The sequence below is a fragment of the Mercurialis annua genome, linkage group LG8 (genome assembly GCF_937616625.2).
Source record: "Mercurialis annua linkage group LG8, ddMerAnnu1.2, whole genome shotgun sequence".
NCBI classification, from domain to species: domain Eukaryota; kingdom Viridiplantae; phylum Streptophyta; class Magnoliopsida; order Malpighiales; family Euphorbiaceae; genus Mercurialis; species Mercurialis annua.
This window is the reverse complement of record NC_065577.1, coordinates 36523042-36545046: the sequence shown is the minus strand read 5'-3', so window position 1 is coordinate 36545046 and position 22005 is coordinate 36523042. Positions and strand designations below refer to the sequence as shown.

The window sequence follows — 22005 nt, the reverse complement described above, 5'->3', positions numbered from 1 at the left end:
CTTCGGAATCGTCGTGCGAGCGCGTAGCTCGAATAAGTTGTGCGGTGCACAGCTTGGCTATGCGCGCGCATAGCTCAGCTATGCGCTCGCATAGCATGAGCTATGCGGGCGCATAGCTCCTTGGCTATGCACAGTCCCGGAAACGTCGTTTCCGGGCTGTTTCGCCGCACCCCGACTTCTCCAAAACGTCAATAACTCTATTTCTCACAAAACCCGTCATTCCGTTTTCACCAAAACGCTAAAATCGAACCAAAAACGTCAATTTCGACGTTTCTCACAAAACATCCTATATAATCCCATTTTTGCACCAAATTTCGAAATATTACCTTGAAATGAATCTTAGAACGAGTAGAGCTCTTGATTCTGAAGAAATTGCCGTGAAAATCACTCGAATCGGACGTCGAACGGCGAAACGGCGGCGAAACGACGGTATCGAACGAATTTCTCTCGCTCTCTCTGGAACTCTCTCTGCTCTTCTTCTTTCATATTTCTCTTTATATATATATCTTGGCTAAAGTGGCATTTTGATCCTTGTTCTTTTTATTTATTATCATTTATTTTTTAAACTTTTATTTTGTACGATTTAGTCCATAGCTAAATCGACAAATACTTTTATTACGACTTATACGTATTATTTATACCCGATAAATAATACAAAGCTCGATATCAATACTTTCCCGTCAAAATCCAATATTTCTATTTTCGACACAAAGTGGCTAAATTACCACTTTGGTCCCTGTACCCTATGTTGGGCTTTTCTTGACATTTTTCCTTTTAATTCCAATTCTAACTTTAGAATTGAAATAAAATCTACATTTTCGCATAATTAGTTTCCCAAAACCGACCTACTTAAGACTTATTTACTTTATCTTTTCAGAAATTCTTCTGATATCGCCACTCTAGCGAATCAAAACTGGACACGTGGTCCAATTAGTTAATTAAATATTTTAGGGTATTACAAGATTACAAGTATGGAGTTTGAGAAATATTTTGAGGTTATCGAGTGCACATCTCACAGAGTGTAACGTCTAGCAAATAGTTTTGAGAAATTGATTTTAAAGGTTGATTTGTTAAAATATTTGAAATATTTTCAACACGTAATTGTGCCCAGACATATCATGAACATGCATTTTGAATGTCACGAATAGGATTTCATTGAGCATTAAGTATGTTCACTAAATAAAAGATAAAACAATAATAAATACATGCATAAGAGTACATGCATCACGTGCATAGAAATGATTAGGGTTGTATGCAACTCTTTGGGGATGAGAGATGTCATCACCATGGCGCACAATTATGTAAAATGGATTTTATCGATAAAGTGTTTGAGGAGGATGTTTTGAGACGAGCTCGCGAGTCACATTGTGATAATCTATTTATAAAGTTGTTGGTTTTCAAATGATTTTCAAACTGCTACCGAAAGGTAGCTAGACAAATACTCTGTGATGATGGTGATGAATTTTGGACGATTACGTCGTAATGGATCAGTGTGTATTGTCAGAATCTTGTATTTTATAGAAGATAAGAATAAATTTGAAGTTTCACACGAGTTTTAGTTGTGCCAAGTACGGTGTATGGTTAGATTCAGATTAGGAAGTTTTAGTGATAATTTCCGATTTGTGATCTAATAATTGGTGGATTAAGAATATTGGCTATGCTCATGTGTGTTTCTACACTATATTTTTAAAAGAGACTTTATCTTTTCAGATTTGATTTTGTCCAAGTGTTTTTTGTTTTTGGTTTATTGATATAAAGGTGATTTCAAAAAAAAAAGATTTTGAATTGTTAATTTTACCCTTCTAAGGAAAGGAATTTTTTTTATCAAATTTGATTTAAAGGAATAATTTTTTTTTCGTTTAAATGATTTCTTCAAATTGTGTTTTTGTGTGAGAGTAAAATTTGGAAAGCGATTTAAATTTTGGATGTTTGAAACATCAATGTGCATTTTAATACGAAGGATTTTTCCACGGTTTCTGTATTTTCGAGAAGGAGATAAATTTATTTTAGCAAGTTTGATTAAAGAGAACATAAATTTGTCAGTTGAACTGTTTCATAAATTGGCAAATGTATTTAAAAGTAAGGGAAAATTGCGGATTCAAATGCGAATATTTTAAAATTTTCAGGGGTTCACAAAACTTATGGTTTTTCAATGGTAAAGCATTTTGATTATTTAATATAAAAAGGAGGTGTAAGACGTATAGTCTTTAAAGAGAACTGAATTCTTTTTGAATATAAAATGTTTGAGCATAACTAACAATCCGGTCGAGGTGAATTGATCGTAGTGATCTCTCGTTGTAAACGAGGTTATAGTCATTTGATTGAATAATTTTGGTTTAGGATATATGAGCTAGCTGGTCCAAAAATCGATGATCGTGTTTGGTGAATTCCGATAACAAAGGTGGTTGGTCAATATTGTTGATTGAGGGTTTAATTCTTGAAAGTTTGGATATCGTTTTGTTCGGATATTGAACCGTTTGTGTGTGGAATAAAATTAAGTATGTGAAACTTAGTTAGAATTAAGTTGATGGTTAGTTACCTTAGGTTATTACATGCTGTTTATTTTTGAATGATTGGAGGAATAATTATGATTGAGATGGGTTGTTACTAATCTGGATATTCTGTTATCATGAGATAGGTTCACGTATTCTTTTGAATGACAATATGAGTTTTTGTGTTTTATAATTCGCGAGGTTGATGGTATTATCAAATTTGGTGTTAATCGTTGGACTGAATGATCCAAGTAGTGTTTGTTGTTGGCCAAAATATTAATTAGTTGTTATTGAGTATTGTTATCGATTATTTTGGTGTCGAGCTCGTTATAAGTGGACAGGTGAGTAAGTGTTGTGGAACACAATATATCTTTTCAGTGTTCCTGTTTGATACGATAGAGTTTGGAATTGTAAGAACTATAGTTTGAGGTTAGGGCTTGTTCTTGCGCTTTGATAATATGGATTTGGTAATTTTTAAGATTCGAGCTGGTTTTGGAAGCCATCCTGGTAAAGAGTAATTGTGATTCTCAGTTGGATAATTTTTGTCTGTTCACTTTTGTGTTGATCAAGTGATCGTTAGAGCACCAAGTTGTTAGAATACGAATGTTGTACATATGTGTGTTGTGACCGTTTCAATTTTGAATCAGTTTCAGATTTAAAATTCGAGGTCGAATTTTTCATAGGGTGGGGAGAATGTAATACCCCATATATTTTCGGCGTGTTTCGTCTTGTGTTGACCTTCTCTGGGTGAAAATTTTGTTAGAGTTATCATTGAAAAGATTCGAGGTTTCTTTCTTGATAATCCTTAGAATTTCAGTAGAGTTTCATGTGGGAGAGTTTGTATTCCATTTGGTTTCACCTAGAAATGGCATTATCGTTTTATGTTAAGTGGAAGTTAGTGTTGATACTTTTTGTGATCATTTGAGATTGTTCGGTTTATGAAAGATGTGGGTTAGAGTTATTGTTCGAGGAACAACCTTTTGAGTTTTTGCTTACGCAAGTACTTAGGTCGTTAATCATGGAAATTCCTATGATTACAGTTTGGATTGGACTCGGTTGAGGAATCTTCTTAAAAGACAGAGTTGTTATGCAGAATTGTTATTATTGCTGTCATTGATTACCTTGGGTATCTTTTTATGTGTTTTACGTTGGCTATGTGCATTTTTGTTCGGACAGCATATAGTTTATGATATGTTATTACGCGGGTTCTGTTGTTTTAAATTCGAGGTCGAATTTTATATAAGTTGGGGAGAATGTAATATCCCGTGTTTTTCTGTTATGGTTTCGTTGTGTTTCCAACTTAGTTTTGGATTGTTAATGGTGGACTTAGCAAGTGTGACACTTTGTTTGGGGTTTGCGTTGTATCTTGTACGTGTCGCATATGTCGTGTGAGTTTTCGATGGCGATTTGACCTGTATTCGGTTTATAATCGATGATGTATTCGTATACCTTCTGAATCTGACATGTTTTGAGAAAATATGCATATCTCCCAATCTAACCGTTGGATTGTCCTCGCAACGCGCCCCATACATTTTCTGTGCGCCTGGTGAAGGCGCGATGGGACGAACGCGCCTCCCATCGCGCCTCACCTGTAATTTTGTATATTGGGCTATAAATAGACCCCATAACTCGACCAAACTCTTTTTATTTCATTTTGTGAAAACCCTAGCCGACTTTGATGCACCAGAAACTCTCAGGAATCATAACTTCATCTCCTCCTTTCGTTCATTCGATCCGGTAAGTCTTTAACGTCATGTTCTTGATTTATATTTCGATATCGTCAAAAACGGTTCTTGATTTCGTATCTCATGGCTTAGCTTTAATTCGATTGTTCTTTGACGGTTCACATCAACTCAGCAATCTCTATAATCATTACACTTCAAAATCTATAAAGGTACGTAAAGATTACTCCATTTAGTGCCGTTCCTTTTCGTCGTTTCTAAGATAACTTGCTGCCATTCTTTGAATTGTTGCTGTCGTTCATGTTATTAAGTTGTTACTGCCATTCGTACGTGCAAACCGTGTTACAGATGTTGTGGTTAAATCTTGGCTTAAGTTTTCGATCGTTTCTTCGCCGTTTCGATTTCGCCTCGTAAATGTTATATCGATGCCATGTTCTTGTCTTGTTGAATGATGGCTGCCGTGACAAAAATTCTTGGTTGCTTGTTTGATTCCTCTATGATTAGGGTGAAATGGTTTGATTTATAATGGCAATAGGTTATGGTTTGAATTTGTTATTGTTAATAGGTTCATAATTGGTTAGTTGCTGCCATTGTAATCATGTTGGAGGGATTTATGGTTTTGAAATTGTTAGCTCTGTGTTTGATTTTCTTTCTTAATGAAAGAGATGGCTTAATGGCCATTATGGTCACCCTTTTGTTTAAAGTTAAACTTATTAAATCCCTCAAGTTAATTTTATCTATGGATTATAACTTTTGATTTGTGTTTTAATTTTAAATTGATAATTAGAAAACGATAATTATTTTATAATCTAAATTAATATAATTACTCGGGTAATTATATTTAATTTTAATTGAAATGTCAAATTTAGCTAATTTGCAGTTTAGTCCCTAAAAGTATCAATAGGATGACTTTTGAACTTTAAACTTTTGAGTTCCGTTTTGAATTTGATTATTATTTTATCAAGGTTGTGTTTATAATTATAGACTATGGTTTATAATTTGGATAATATATTATTTTATCAAAGTTGTTTTTGGAATTATAAACTTGGGTTTATATTTTGATAAAGATTTTGGGTTGGGTTAGACTTTGGTCGCCCAACAAGTGGAAAGAAGCTTGGTAGTTTTGATAACTCGGCTGACTCACTGATACAGATTTTAATTTGGATTATTATTTAATAAATATTTAAATAATATTTTTTGAAACGGATTTTAAAGCGAGAACTTAATAAGCTTGACTTGTTGACTGTATAATTGTTTGAGTATTGCGTTTACTCTAATTGGCTTTACCTTAACTTGTTGTTGGTGCTAGTCCTATGTGGTGTCTAGTACTCTATAGAGTTAGGGTCTGTTTTAATAATTGTTTATATTTGTTTAGACTCGTCGACTGTTCGTGCTTTTGAGGCGAACCGAGTTTAGGTTGCTTGCCAGGAGTTTTCACGTGGATTAGCAAGCAATGCGTTTATATCGCTATTTACCGCTTTATTAAGTAAATTGTATTTTTGTATATATATATATATTGTATATACAGCTTTCGAACTGTTTTCGACATTATGGATCTGAATTGGAACGGGCTACTCGATGGGCATCATCGAGACTGCGTGCGCACCGGTATATAATCATATGGTATTGAGGTAGGTTTGAGATATGTCTCGCCTTGGTGAGGGCGCCGGTGGAAGATACGTCTCCTGGGACTCACATATTTTATTTGAGTGATAGTCGGGGATCGGTTATGGAGATACGTCTCACCGACACGACAATTGGATTTAGATATTTGTGGTTTAGGGTTTCAATGCTTATCCATAATGATAAATTTCTTTACAAATATTTTAAGGTTTTTAAAGGTTTTCACTTAATAAATGTAAATAGTTGTATGAACTCATCTCAGTATATCTGACCCCGTTGCTTTCCCAATTTTTCCAGGGTTATGATTTGAGCGAGTCAGCTGGTCTCCGATTCTTTATTTACACGGAGGTCTTACTTTATTTTATTAAAGTTATTGAACAGATTTTACTCTTAGACCGCAGTAGTAATTAGAAGTCTTACTTGTTATAGTACTTGTTGTCAGATTAATTCAATTGGATTATTTGTTGATTGGCGTTATTATATTAACTTATGTTATTTTAATATTTATGCCATGTTAGAGACTCGGAGTTGACCGAGCATTTATTATTTATATGTTGTACATATAAACTGCTAGACCAGGTTGGAGTCTCGGTTGCCCCTGAGCATGTGGTTTTATGCAGGTATAATGTTGTTAATGATAAATGTTTGTTATCCGCAAGGCTAGCTACGGGTTTCGGTACAACCATACTCATACCCTAGCGCCGGTCGCGATTCATGAAAATGGGTCGTGACAATAACTCATAAGGTGTTTTATTCAAAATGGATCTTTTCAAAACACGGTTTTGCACAAAACAAGAAGTATTGACGGCTTCCGCCCAAAAATAGTTTTGTAATTTAAATTCATTTAGCATAGTCCTTGCCATTTCTATAAGAGATCTATTTTTCCTTTCCACTACCCATTTTGTTGGGGAGTTCTAGGACACGAGAACTCATGAGAAATACCAAGGTCTTCACAATAGCTTTCAAAAAGATGATTTTTAAATTCACCACCATTGTCACTTCTTATACTCATAATATAATATCCCATTTTGTTTTGAACAAGTTTTGAAAAACTTTTAAAAGCATCAAAAGTGTCATCCTTATGAGCCATGAAAATAACCCAAGTATATCTAGAGTAATCATCAACAAGGACATAGGTATAATGCTTACTACCCAAACTAGCAACTCTAGATGGTCCAAATAAATCCATATGAATCAATTGAAGAGGTTTGGATGTACTTACCACCTTTTTGGATTTGAAGGATGACTTGTGTTGCTTCCCCATTTGACATGAAGCACAAACTTTTTCCTTCTCAAATTTAATATCCGGAAGTGCAATCACAAGTTCTCCTTTTCTCAAGTTGTCTATCAACTCCATGTTAGCATGGGCAAGCCTTCTATGCCAAAGCCAAGGCTCGTTCTTTGTGGACATAAGACACTTGAGATTCTTGTTAGAAGTTGAGTCTAAGTCAATTATGTAAATATTTTCGCTCCTTTCTCCTCTAAGGATGGTCTTGTTGTCACTCACTTGAGTAATGTAACAAGCCTTAGAGTCAAAAGTGACTCTTAAGCCACTATCACATAATTGACTTACACTCAACAAGTTATGCTTCAAACCATCAACTAATAGAACATTTCTAATACAAGAAGATGAGTTTGAAGTCTTACCAATCTTACCAATACCAACTACTTTTCCTTTTGCATTGTCACCAAAGGTTACATAGCCACCATCCTTTGATTGAAGGGTTGTGAATAGCTTTGAAGTTCCGGTCATGTGCCTTGAGCACCCACTATCCACAATCCAAGGTCGATTTTTATTGATGGATACTCCTTTGCCCTAAAACACATATGGAAATTAAGAACTTTTAGGTACCCAAATGTACTTGGGTCCTTGAGGGTTAGTCTTGGAATCATCCAAGTGAATCAAGTTCAAGTGGATTTTCCTCACATAGCACCTTCCATTTGTATGCCCAACCTTCATGCAATAGAAACATCTAATGGTTGACTTAGCCTTTTTAGGCTTAGGTCTCCATGTTCTAGAATGAGTTGAAGGAGCATCCTTACCACAAGAGCAACATGTGTGAGGTTGTCTTGGGTTGGTGTGAGCATTCTTGCCCTTGGGTAGTTGTCCCTTGGGGTTGGGACCTCTAGGCTTAGCATTCTTAGGAATGCTTGGTCTAGTGTCCTTAGCCTTAGCATTTGATGGAATGCTTGGCTATGTAACTTTAGGCTTATCATCTTTAGATGTGTTGGCCTTAGCTTGTGGAGGATCAACATCCATCTTAGTCATAGAAGGACTAGAAGGTGTTGTCTCCTTTGTGAACTCAACATCTATAGAAGAAGATTGTATCGTTTTAGCTCTCTTGAAGGTGGTTCTAGAGGATGGAGATGATGAGAAACTAGCCACAAAACCCAATCCTTCCTTAGAAGAAGAAGGTCTTTGGAAAGTCAACATCTCATCTAAAGATTGTTTTCCCTTTTGAAACTTAGTCGAAGAAGTTTTGTACTCAATCACTTCCTTTTTTAATTTCTCATTCTCTTCTTTAAAAGAGTTGAGAGAAGTGAGATTGGAAGTATTGAGTAGAGAAATTGAATTTTTTAAGGATTCCTTTTGTAAATTCAAATTAACAATTTGTTTTTGAAAATCATTAATTTTAGCCTCAAGTAAGGAAAAATCTTCTTTGTTTTTCACAATTTTTCTCTTATAGCTATTGACTTTCTTAGCCATAGTTTTCATCATTCCCACCTTCTCATCCCCACTATCACTTTCATGATCATGGGTAGAGAGATCATCAATAGAAGAAGAGGAAATAGAGGAGTCATTGTGTACCTTAGTGGAAGAGGCTTCCTCTATATTAGCCATGAAACAAATGTTGGCTCTTTCACTTTCATAGTCCTCATCCTCTTCACTAGACTCATCCCATGTCACTTTGTAAGCCCTTTTCTTGACTTCCTTGTCTTTTCTATGTGATCTTTGTGGACTCTTCTCATTGTTGTTGCACTCATTTTTCATATGGCCTTTCTTGCCACACTCATAGCATTTCACATCTTCCTTCTTGAAGGGTCTTTTATGAAATTCTCTCTTGCTTTTGTCTTGCTTCCTCTTGATGTAGTTGTTGTATCTCTTGGTGAACAAAGCCATTTCTTTGTCACTCCCACCATCCGAGTCCAATTCAAAAAACTCATCATCACTAGAGTAGCTTGACTCCTTAGCTTCCTTTGCCTTAGTTTCTTTGACCTTGGTCTCCTTGGCCTTCAAAGCTAGCACCTTTTTCTTTTCTTCTGGCTCTTCCCTTTCAATGTAAATTTCAAAGGTAAGAAGCTTACCAATTAGCTCACCGGTGTTGAGCTTTGTGAGATCATTTGCTTCCTCAATGGAGGTAACTTTTGGCAAAGACCTCAAGATTTTGCTATTGACATCCGCCTTGGAGTAGTGCTTCCCATACTTTCTTAATGCCTCAACAATCTTGAGAAGTCGGTTGGTCATCTCAGTCACCTTCTCATCGGCCTTGTGGAAGAACATCTCATATTCTTGAGTTAGGAGTTGAATCTTCTTGAACTTCACTTCACTAGTTCCTTCATGATGATTCTCAAGAGTAACCCATATCTCCTTTGCGGTTTGACAATGAAGAATTTTTCCTCCTTCTTCTCTAGAGAGTGCATGATAGAGAGTGGACATGCACTTATTGTTTTTCAAGTAGGCAATTTCCTCAAGGGGAGTCCAAGCATCTCTTGGCTTATTCACCACAACACCATCAACAAGATTTGTAGGACATACCCATGGCTTCCTTATGCATTTCCATAGATTCACATTTTCACTATCAAGATACTTCTCCATCTTTTGCTTCCAATACGCATAATCGGTACCATCGAAGTATGGTCTTATGGAATTGTTGAGAAACCCTTCCATTGCTTTTGGATCTTTAAACTCTTGCAATTAAGCACAACTAGAGCACCAAACTTTGATACCACTTGTAACCCAATAGCAACTAGAAGGGGGGGGGTTGAATAGTTTCCACTAAAAACTTTTGCGGACTAAGAATTGATTGCAACTAATCTAATGGAGGTTGAGAAAGAAAAACACACAAGCTTTTATAGTGGTTCGGTGATTAACACATTCACCTACATCCACTTCCCTCAAACTAGAGGTTTCCACTAAACTTGGAGTTTTTACAAGTTCACTCCCAACTTAGGTTTTCAAAGGCTCAACTCAAACCAACAACTAACAACAACAACCTATAGTTTTTCTAGGCAAAACTACAAACCAAACAACAACAAGAGTTTCTAGGGTTCACTCTTAAACCAACAAATTACAAAGGTTTTTCACACAATATTTGAAGATTGCTTGAGAGGTTTGAATACTTTGGTTGTCAACCCTTTTCCATACACAATAGTATGATATATATAGGCCTCCAAACAATTCTTCCCGTTACTCCTTTTTTTGAAGCAAAAGAGTAACAAATCAACTTTTCCAAGTATGCCTTGCCAGACAAGGTTCGCGCCCGCCAACTTGACTTCGCGCCCGCGAACGGCTCCTTGGACAAAGTTCTCATCGGTCCTCTGCTGAAGTGTCAGCACCTCGTTGGGTGTAATAAATGACCGTTGCAACCCAACTTTTCGAGATTTAAACTTCGCGCCCGCGAGGTCTACTTCGCGCCCGCGAACTAAAGTTCGCTCTCAACACTTGTTGAATCTGGCACTCGCGAGCTTCAGCCCCATTCATGTCTGATTAAGTTCGCGCCCGCGAACTAAAGTTGGCGCCCGCCAACTTCCAACAATAGAGTTTCAAACGGTTTCAAAAAATAAAATAAAATTTGAAACTGTTTTATAAACCGTTCAAATGGTTTATAACGGTTTCTTAAAAAAAAATTGAAACCGTTGAAAAAAATTGTTTCAATTACAGTTTCAAAAATTTTCAAAAAGTTTCTAAAATTGACGTCTTTGAAACTGTTTATAATACAGTTTCAAACAGTTTAAAACAATGGAATATCTTTCCAAATTTTTTCAGAGTAAAAAAAAATTCGGAGTAAAAAAATAAATTTTCGAAAAAATGATTTTTCAAAAAACGGAATATCTTTGCAAATATTTTCAAAAAAGTAGTATTTTGTGAAAATTTCTCTATTCTTAATAAGTATTACGGTTAATTTTTTATGCTTAAGTTAATAGATACTCCCTCCGTCCCAAATTAATAGGCAGTTTAGGACAAACACAAGTATGAAGTAATTTAGTAAATTTATGTAAAATGAGTAATTTCATAAAAACATACCACACTTTTCCATATTTAATGTAGTTTTGACTTTGTCTTTTAGTGGTGTTTGCTCTTTTTATTTTGGATAAATAATGGATTTATTAGCTCAATCACAAAGCCGTGATTGACAAATGCCTAAAAATGGCGCAAATTCAATTGAATTTACAGAAGAAAAATAAATTCCTATAAACATCATTTCATGAGTACACAAAGGCTTGATTGTTGTCTTCGTAGTATTCCACCGCCTTACAAACCGAAGAAAAACCCACTGATTCCACATCTAAGAACTCATTCTTGAAGATTCTCTTGTTTCTAGTCTTCCATAGCTCCCACACAATAAGCAGCTATTCATCCTAGAAATAGAAGAAATCAATCAAAGAAATCGGCATCACCGTGACTGTATTACACATACGAAGCAACGTGCTCCACCTTAGCCAAGAAAAACGAAAATGGATAACTATATGGAGGCTGTCTTCATCATAAGAACAGAAGGAGCATGCCAAATTCATAGAAGAAATTATATCTTTATGCGCAAGAACAATGTTGGAGGATATTCTTTTTCGGGCCAGCAACTAGAGGAAAAAAAGAATATGGGGAGGGAGCTTGAATTTCCAAAAGAACAAAAATAATACTCCATTATGTCTTCCTAATCCAGTAGCTCGTTGGTTATTATCAGACTGAATAGAAAATGCAGATTGCTGAGGAGCAAATGGAGCTATTCGAAGGCGATTGTTTAATGAAGAGAGGAAGCAGGCTGACGAGAACTGCCATTAACAGCAATTGAAGAAGAAATTTGAAGCCAACCGGAGTGTAGCAGGTCTTATTATTCCTGCAGAAATAATCTATGTCATTAGGTCTTGGTAAACAGTTTTGTAGCTGTGCTAAAAGAGTATCCAGTAGCTGTTGATCACCCAAACGAAGACTCTTGTTTCAGGTAAGCTTGTAACAATTAAGATCAACATTGAAGTCAAAAATCTTGGCCATTTTATTCGTTGCAAGACTAGAAGTCCTGGGGTAACAAGAAGATAAAGTGATCCTTTTTTCATCATATTTCCATTTCATTATTTTGATTATAATACGATTCTTATATTCATTTGTAACGTGACCGGAAATCAATCTTATCCTTTTCTTAAAATCTTTTATCTGGTTTAGCTCTGTTGAAAGGGTTTTTGATATTTGGGTGCCTCAAAGGCACCCAAATTTCCAGTTCTGTGCCTCTTCTGGAATTAATTCCAGAAGAGTGCCTGGGACCACCGGTTCCGCATTCTAGGAATGCGGAACAGGTGGTGTTCCGCATTCCTAGAATGCGGAACGGGTTAATCAGCTGATTAATTAATAATCAGCTGATTAAAGCGTGTTCCGCATTCTAGGAATGCGGAACACGCTTCCCCAATGATTGGGGAGACAGTTTTGTCTCCCCAATCATTGGGGCAGCAATGATTGGGCACTAAAATGCCCAATCATTGCTGATTGTTAATTTTTTAAAAACAAAAAATTATTTAAATAATTATAAACTAAAAATAATATAAAATAATTTTATTAAACGATATATTTAAAAACGATTTAAATATTTTTTTTAACTTCTGAATTTAACAAACGCTTATAAATAAACGACAAAATTTAACAGACGATATAAATATTTATTTTATTTAACTAATGATTTTAACAGACAGTGGTAAAAAAATAACAATTATAACACACGAATATAATATACATAATATAGTAAACATACAACATATACTAAAATACAAAACGATAAATAAAGAAAAATATGAAATCTAATCCTCATATCTACGAGTCCTCGGTCTCTGTATCCTTAAACCGTGAGTCTCTCGTCGGTGCCGCGAGCTGTCTGTGATCGAGTGAAACTGTCTGGGTACCGGAGGGCTCTCGCCGCTGTCGTGGGCGTCCTCGTCCTGAGCTGAATGCTGAACGTCTGCTGCTGGTGGTGCAGTACCGGTCTCCTCCTGTGTGGGCGGTAGGAGTCTAAAAGATGGAGGTGTGAGATCCGGTCGTGATAAAAGCTCCTCGTACGCCTCTAAACCGATCTCCGGACCGAATAAGCATGACTCTGACAGTGTAAAATGTAGCTGTGATGGATCCTGGGCCTGGTGAGAAGAAGATGGCCGCGAATGTGACGTCGACGGCTGATCATCCGAAGGCATCGTGGGACGGTAACACTGATCGAAAGACGTGAACGGTTGAGCATCTGTATATGGCGCTGGACGGTAATACTGATCTGATGCAGCAAACGGCGGTGGTGTGGTCTGCTGAAACGGAGACGCCGGTGGTGTGGCCTGCCGGAACTGAGACGCCGGTGGTGTGGCCTGCTGGAACTGAGACGCCGGTGGTGTGCCCTGGTGGAACTGAGACGGCTGCGTGCCCAGAGGAGTTGTATATGCTGTCTGTCCGTACGACGGCTCAAAAAACGGCATCGACGAAGGCGGGACCTGATACGATGATACCTGGGGTCCCTGAAATACAAAGTTAAAAACACAACATTTAAAATATATATTTAACTACGAGTTAAAAAAGCAATAAATTTAATTATAAATGACATGAAACCTGTGGGAAAGAGGTCTGATGCCACGGAGGCTGTGATGCTGAAGTGGAAGTGGAACCGTAGTACTGAGTCGGGCCATAGTACTCCCCCCGTCTGTCTGTAGTGGCTGTAGGATCGAAGTGGAAGTAGACCGGTGGGGGGATAGGGTCTGCCGGGCGCTCGCGAGGCGGGGCGGCTCTAGGCTGCCGTCTACGCGCTCCCCTGATGTGAGCCAGATCGATGGTCAGGGGAGGAAGAGGAGGTAGTACGTAAGCCGGAACTGCTGGCTCTGGTGGGGGCAGTGTGACGTCACGGCGCTCCTCTCCGTAAGCTAATTGAGAACTGCGTGCAGCAGTCCCAATCCTAGACGCACGCGCCTCTCTCTGAAGGGCGATCATCTCGAAAGTGTCGCGCTGTTTACATCAAAGAAACAAATTGTCAGTGTATACAATAATAAGAGAAATTTAATAATAAAATAAATACGTACACTCTGTCCGGCGGCTGCGCCCTCATGGGTAATCCAACGCCGACTGCGGCTCCGAAACCACTCCATATACGCTGAATGGTAGTGAGGTGGACGCTGGAGCTGGTAACCCTGAACAACGTAAGCCGCTCTGTTGTTCCAAATCTGAATGTAATCTGAGAGCAGTTCATCGAAGTTGTAGTTCCCCTGATACTGGATGTTATGAAGGCGCCGATCTTGCATAGCAGGCAGGGGAATGGGCTGCTGTAAGCCGAACTGCTGCAGAACCCTATCCGGCTGGTGCCACTCGACGATGTGATAGTAGATCATTGGCACTCGGGCACGCCAAATATGTCGCCCTGTCAGGTACATCTGTGGGATGGACTGGAGAACGTCGTCGGAGTATGGCTGCCAAACGATCTGCGCACGTAAATTAGAAAGTTAGTTAACATTTGTCCGTACGTTAGTTAAATTCAAAAAAAAAATTAAAACTTACATCGTCGTAACGCAGCCCGTCCAATAACAGTCTGAAGTGAGAAACTGAGTGTCTGGGAACTCGTCGTGTCCCCCGCTCCCGCTGTCTGGGACCCCCCCATCTGCACATATTATTAAATTATATTTTAAGTGTACTGAAAAACATAAAATTAAGATAACTTCATACGAAAAATGTACCTGTCACCCAAAGGCAATTCTCCCGTGACATCAAAGTCGGCCAAACGGGGTCGCAATGGCCTAAGTCGCTCGTAAGCCCAGAGCTGTAGAATCCACACGGCGCCCCCGATGTTTTGTCTGTTCGCCGAAGCAGAGGCGCAGAGGCATAGCTCGTGGTACAAATACGCCAGAACAGCCGATCCCCAGCTGATATCGCGCAAGTGCCCTAAATCCGCCAGATGCGGAAGAATCCTCACGCCCAAGTGGCCACTGTTCAAATCCGGAAAGCACAGACCCTGTAAAGCAGCCCAAAGGTAACCTCGAATCGCCTGGTCAACCTGATCCTCTGTAGCACCCGCATGCAATACCGTCCAACCAGCAAACTGAGCTGACAACCAAGCACCACTGACCCACGAGCACCCCGGTTTACGGGGACGGCTGACCTCTATCTCCCTCCCTAAAAGAGGAACAGACACCGTGTTCCAATCCCGTATACGAGGTCCGGTAACTGGCGTCCCATCCACTGGGAGCCCTGTCAGGATGGCCACGTCCTGCAGCGTGATAGTACACTCGCCCTCTGGAAACCAAAACGTGTGTGTCTCTAGTCTCCACCTCTCCACAAGAGCTGTGATAAGGCACAAGTCAACTGGAAACTGGCGCATCGCGATAAAACCAGACATGCCAGTCTGAATAATCCCATTCCTGATGCGAGAATCTAGCTCGTGAAATGGAGTAAGTCTGGCGCTCGAACGTGACCCTAAGGAAGACTCCTCGCCCTGAAAATATAAAAATTATATAAAAATTAGGACACTAAAATATATAAACAAATTAGGAGAATAAAAAACAAGATTTTACCTGGTTATCCCAAATAACCGAGGATCTGTGATCGTCCTGCATAGTCAGAACGTCTGGCACCAGCGGCCCAGGAGTGTAGTAGTCCCGACGTTCAGCCATAGCTGAAATAACAAATACATACAACAGTTATTAAAAATTACAACAAACATTCATAAGAATAATACATTAGTGAATGATATTCGTAAGAATTACTAAAAGGAGATTCATAAGAATAATACATTACTAAAGTAACATTCATTAAAACAATAACAGTCATCACAAATACAATAACAGTCATAACTACTTCCTGTCTATTACACGATAACAGTCATAATCTACTCATCTCGGATAGGATTGGTACAATCATTTGCATTGTGACCCCGACGACAACATCTACTACACCAGTTAGGACTCGGATCTTCCCTGTATTCCTGATCCATCTCGTTCCTGAAGCGCTGGTTGACTGGACGCCCTCTTTTTCGACGCCATTCAGGGTTTGGAATGAAGTGGGGTTCGCCTACGCCGGACTTCTTCCAGTATGTACCGACACGTAACACTTTAAATGGAGTGTTCCAGCATTGAATTGCAAACTTGGTCTGGTAATGCCAATGCACAAACTCAAGAGGGTTCAGCTTCTCCTTCGCACAAACGGCCATAGCATGAGAGCAGGGCAACTTAAATTGCTGGAATTTACCGCACGTGCATTTCTTATGCTGAAGGTTTACCGTATGGGTATTTCCTCCTCTCCCATTTGAGTGGTTCTTCCTAGTTTCCACTTTGCATGTCATCGTAGAACGGTCGTACGTCTGACTTGTATGAAAACGAGCCTTCTCCCCCCTCTACTTCAGTAGTTGGATGCATATTGGGATGTAGTGAACGTTTGTAGCAATCAACTCCTCATACGTCTTCCAACGCGTGTCGAACATTTTAACCATCCGAGCAAAAATTGCCTCAAGCATTGATGTGATCGGAAGCCTCCTTATATTCTTCAGTGTCGTGTTGACAGACTCAGCATAGTTAGTTGTCATCACATTGTGGCGTTGCCCTTTTTTGTCATACACCCTTGTCCACTTTTCTTTAGGCCGCTTTTCTTGCTTAGTCAGCCATGCATACGCTTCTGGGCTTCTAATCTCGATCGCTGCCATGTAGCGTTTACACTTGTGCTTCTGATATGCTCGGCCTATGTGGCAAACCATAATATTAGCGCATAATAATAACCTATGTAGCGTTTATAATGACTCGTAAAAAATCATTACCTGCTTTATCCGCCAGCTTCTTCAAAACCTTGTTCCTAAACTTGGTCTGAAAATTACTACAGAAATGTCTGATGCAAAACTTGTGGGCGACACCGGCCCATTCAGGACGCTTCAGAACCGACAATATTCCAGCGTGCCGATCAGATATAATGGCCACCTTCCTTTCGCAAATCACGTGCTCACGCAAATGTTCAAAAAAGTACTCATAACTGGCAGTACTTTCAGATTCAACAAGTGCAAATGCCAGTGGCATGATGTGACTGTTCCCATCGATTGCCGACGCGATCAACAAGGTCATTTTGTATTTGCCATACAAATGAGTACCGTCGACGAACAAAACTGGCTTGCAAAAACGAAACACTTCAATTGTCGGTTTGAAAGTCCAGAACATTCGGATGAACGTTACGACTTTCGGCTGAAGGATCCCGTCGGTGTACACCTCAGCGCCTACAAATCACAAGTTCAACAAAATTAGAATTATTACTTGAAGCAACTCGTTATATAACAAATTAGAGTTATTACGTATACCTTCTGCATCCCAGAAAGATCCAGGGTTGACATGCATCATCTCGTTCATGAACTTGTGAACCATAGCAAATGATTCATACCAGCCACCGTAAACATCAGCTATTGCCTTTTCCTTTGCATTCCAGGTTCATTTATACGGAGGCCTAACTCCAACTTGTTGCCAAATTCCAGCTCTGAGGGTATCGATCCATATATCACGTTGCAGCTTTACTTGACCCTTGATATAGTCTGCGATTGCAACAGACCCAAAATTCCGATGGTTTGGATCAGGTAACAGCTGATTGCACGTGTGCGGGCCAATATATTTTGTCAACGTCCACGTCTGAGTTGCTTGCAGAAGTGTAGCGCGCAGCCACCATTTACATACAGGGTTCTGCCTGCAAGCCAACACTATTGTGGAGTTGGTAGTCCGGCGACCCTTGAACTCCCTTCCCACCCCGACCGAATAAGTAATCGCACAAGCTCGGACGGCATCGCGATTTGCGAATACCATCCCTACTCGGAATTCCATCCCAGGATCCCACATAATCTTTTCATCAGCCTCCGGGGCGACGTCAAAGTCGCAAAGATCCGCCGTTCTTACATGCTCAGGAAGTTGCGACTCATATTGTGAATCTGCTCCTAAGTCTTCCTCGACATCCTCTTCGTTGCTGTCGTAGAAATCCTCTTCTTCCTCTTCTTCCTCTTCACCACTACCCCTCTCAGACCCGCTTGAATCACCTAAGACCAACTGATCCAGTAAAGTCTTGTTGCAAACCACGGCCTCGTATTCCACGTACAATTCCAAAATCTCCAGTTGCGGATACCGCACGACCTCGTTCAGAATTCCAAACACATGCTCGTTATTCTCCACAGAAAACAACGAGTACGACCCTATCGCACCCTCAACTATTCTTGGAAGCCGGAAGTAGATTTTTGAAATTTCTACTTCCCCGTCGGTAGAAACTGCTCTTCTACAAATATTTTAAAATTCTTCGAAACTCGTTCTCTCGCTAAGCGCCATATTAACCGGACGACCCCCGTGGTATTCTATTCCACACGGAGAACTCACAATACGGCCATCACACCATATCAACAAAGATATATTTCGACTCGTCATTTCTAATTAATAAACAGCAAACATATCACCGTTATATTTAAAATGGAAATCTTAAATTTATAGCTTTAACATATCAATCGTAATTACTATTACTTTATTTCTAATATTTTTTTTCAAATATTATAAAATTAAATTAAACATATCCTAATATTGAGGCCTAATTTTTTTAACAATTAACAATATTTTTGTAAACTACAATAATTTTTAACAACAACAATATTAATAATTAAAATAATTATAAATATTATCTAATTTTTTTATATTACACATATATTTCTAAATTATAATTAATAGCTAATAATATTTTTCTACATTATAATTAAATTTCTACATGCATTCTAAATTATAATTAAAATCTAACATTTTCCTACATTATAATTAAATTTATATATGTATTTCTAATATTTACTAACACTAAAATTATTTAAAGCAATAAATGAAAAATTAAACGTTCTAACCTCTTGTAGTCCTCCAAAATAATTAGTATCGAATAAAAAATATAACTCCTTAGCTCCAAAATATATTTCTGTTTAGCTCCGAAATAAAAACACCTCGATCCAAAAAAATTTCCGTGCTCCGAAATAATAACCGACTCACTCGAACTATTATATTTCACTCCTTAGATTTTCGGGTTGTGAGAATTTTCTTTGTTTGGTATGTGTTGTGGCTGGGTGTGGGGCGATTTATAGGCCTTGAACATTAAATGTGTTCCGCATTCTAAGAATGCGGAACACATTTATTACCGTTGGGAGCTGTCAGCTCCCAACGGTAATCTCTGCATGTTCCGCATTCCTAGAATGCGGAACATGCATTAATCAGCTGATTATTAATTAATCAGCTGATTAATGTGTTCCGCATTCTAGGAATGCGGAACACCTTGTGGTCTGCATTCCTAGAATGCGGACCACGTGGGACCAGGCACTCTTTCGGAATTAAATTCGAAAGAGGCACTGATCTATAATTTTGGGTGCCTTTGAGGCACCCAAATATCAAAAACCCCTGTTGAAACAATTTTCTCGATACAATATCCATTTGAAACGATTCTTTTTGAAACTGTAATCTTTTCTCTTTCGATATTTATTTCCCGTTCTTCATCGCTCTAGTACTCTACTCATCTCGACGGTATCGGCGAAATCTCGATATTCGTAACCCGTCAGCTTAGTCCTTTCTTATTAGCTCGGTTTCTCACACGAAGTCCAATACTATAAGATTGATCTCACTTTCAAACATCAATGTTTAAAAATTCATTTGCTTGAAAACATTGGAATATAAATATTTTTATTTTCGGAGCATAAACCGAAAAATTCCATTTTAAATCCGATAAATACAACCTTTTTGATTTTTCAAAACTTTCTTCAAATAATACTTCTCCAAATACATTCTTCAATATACTTTATCAAACCAACCTTTGTGGCTCAAATCATAGGGTTTTGGTCAAAAGTACCACAAACATCCCTAAATTTTAACATTTTTACAAATCGATCTCTTTTTAATTCTTTTATTTTCAAAAGTCATTCAAACTTTATAAAAATCATTTGGCCATTCATTCGGACACTACATCAGCCTTATTTCATTAAAAGCATTCTTCTTGAAAAATTGTCATTTTAGCCCTTAAACTATAGGGATAATGTCATAAAAATTCACCAACTTTACATGTTTTCTCAATTTAATAACGTTCTTTAAAACTTCTCATAAACATATACCAACTTTCATTTTTTTCTCAAATTCATATACGGTGCTGACGTGATACTCATTCATTGGTGCAATTTGCTGAGGTGTAAGTCATTTATAACCAATGAATGAGTGACACGTCAGCACCGTGTATGAATTTTGGAAAAAATGAAAGTTGGTGTATGTTTATGAGATGTTTTAAAGAACGTGATTAAATTGAGAAAACGTGTAAATTTGGTGAATTTTTATGACATTAACTCTAAACTATATGTTCGATTAATTAATTCGGTCCAAATCTATAATTTATTTCAACAATTTTACAATTAAATTCATCTCTTTCAAAATCATATTAATTCAATTTTAGCTTTTGATATAATTATTTTTAACTTTTTTAATCAATTAAATTTCAAAATTTGTGTTTCTGATTTAAATAAATCAATTTAATTTGTTTAGTCAATTAGATCTTAAATTTATTTTTTAGAGTTAAATAAGTCACGTGTTTGAAGTATACAGATTACGGGTTACTTGATTCCGAAATACAAATTTTGAAATCTAACTAAATTTAATAGTTTTAAAGTGAATTATTCGAACTTTAAAAATAAATTTTAAAATTTAAGTGACTAAAAATTAAATAAACCACCGATCCTTATATACAAGTTTGAAATCGGGATTCTTCTTTTATCTTTTTTTATTCATTAGCGCCAGACGCGAGATCATTTTATTATTGATCAATGCTTATAACAAAAGTTTCCTATTGGTTTGATATGCTTCGTCAGTTTGTAGATCAGTCAGTATTTGGCCATTACTTGAACTTATATATATATATATTCATTAAATACCAATGTTTTTAAAATCGGACCGGAAATCGAACCGGCTTTATCTGGAATTTACAGTTCAACCGGTTCAACCGGGTTCAACCGGATTTTTGAATTATAAAAAATATAAATTATTTAAATTGAAAATACATGTATTATAAATAAAAAAACATGATATAATATTTAAATTAAATTATCTATTAAATTTTTTTACATAAAATATAATTATAAATGATAAATTTTTAAGAATATATAAAATAATTTTTCTAAATGAAAAAAAATAGTTTTTTATTTTAATAATAATAATTATTAAATTAAAATTATACAATTAAAATTTATAAATAAAAAATATGACAAAATATTTAAATAAAATCAAAGTTTATAAATAAAAATATGAGAAATATTTAAATAGAATTAATTACTAAACGTGTGAAATACAATTATAATTGATAAACATAGTGTATATAGAATAATCATATTTTATGAGAAAGAAAAAATATAACTTTTAATTTAACATGTCATCATATTTTTTATTTAAAATAATTTAATATAAAAAATATAATTATAATTTATAAATAATAATATTCAAGAATATATACAAGAATTATTTTATATGAAAGAGATAATTTTTTTTAATTTAATAATTATTAAATTATAAATATGATATAACATTTTATAAATAAAAAATATAATAATATATTTACAAAGAATTATAATTTATTTTTTGTGAAATATAATTATAAATAATTAATATTTAAGAATATATAATAGTGTTAGAAAGAGTGTAGTTATATTTTTTGAGTAAAAATATTTATTAATAAAAATTAAAATGTCATATGAGAGAGAATTAGTATGTGTAAGAATAACTAATGTGTGTAAGAATTTATATGAGAGAGAATAAAAGACATATGGGAGAGAGAAAAACAAAAACACATGGGAGAGAGAAAAACAAAGACACATGGTAGGGAGCACAAAATGCTTTTTCTATCAAAAAAGAGTGCTTTTTGACCAATTTTTAAAAAACCGGATTTGGCCGGTTTTTATGCTAAAACCGGTTTTTCCGGTTAAATCCGGTTTTGACCGGTTTTTAAACTATCCGATTTTAACAAGAAACCAGACCGG

The 22005-nt window shown here is 36.8% G+C and overlaps 3 protein-coding genes across 3 annotated transcripts; all 3 read right to left on the bottom strand.

Moving 5' to 3' along the window:
* Positions 1-7991: 7991 nt before the first annotated feature.
* On the bottom strand, positions 7992-9686 carry LOC126661998 (uncharacterized). The gene has a single exon (XM_050355884.1). The coding sequence runs from the start codon at positions 9684-9686 to the stop codon at positions 7992-7994; it is 1695 nt and encodes a 564-aa protein (XP_050211841.1).
* Positions 9687-12787: 3101 nt separating this feature from the next.
* LOC126661997 (serine/threonine-protein phosphatase 7 long form homolog) lies at positions 12788-15812 on the bottom strand. Its single transcript, XM_050355883.2, has 7 exons — positions 15728-15812; positions 15536-15636; positions 14702-15456; positions 14526-14625; positions 14054-14449; positions 13590-13979; positions 12788-13498 (listed from the first exon to the last, which is right to left on the bottom strand). The coding sequence occupies exons 1-7, from the start codon at positions 15810-15812 to the stop codon at positions 12803-12805; spliced, it is 2523 nt and encodes an 840-aa protein (XP_050211840.1). The 3' UTR covers positions 12788-12802.
* LOC126659725 (uncharacterized) lies at positions 15607-17456 on the bottom strand. The gene is made up of 3 exons (XM_050353060.2): positions 17299-17456; positions 16771-17217; positions 15607-16694 (listed from the first exon to the last, which is right to left on the bottom strand). Exons 1-3 carry the CDS (start codon positions 17360-17362, stop codon positions 16354-16356), a joined length of 852 nt encoding a protein of 283 aa, XP_050209017.2. The 5' UTR covers positions 17363-17456; the 3' UTR covers positions 15607-16353.
* Positions 17457-22005: the final 4549 nt, after the last annotated feature.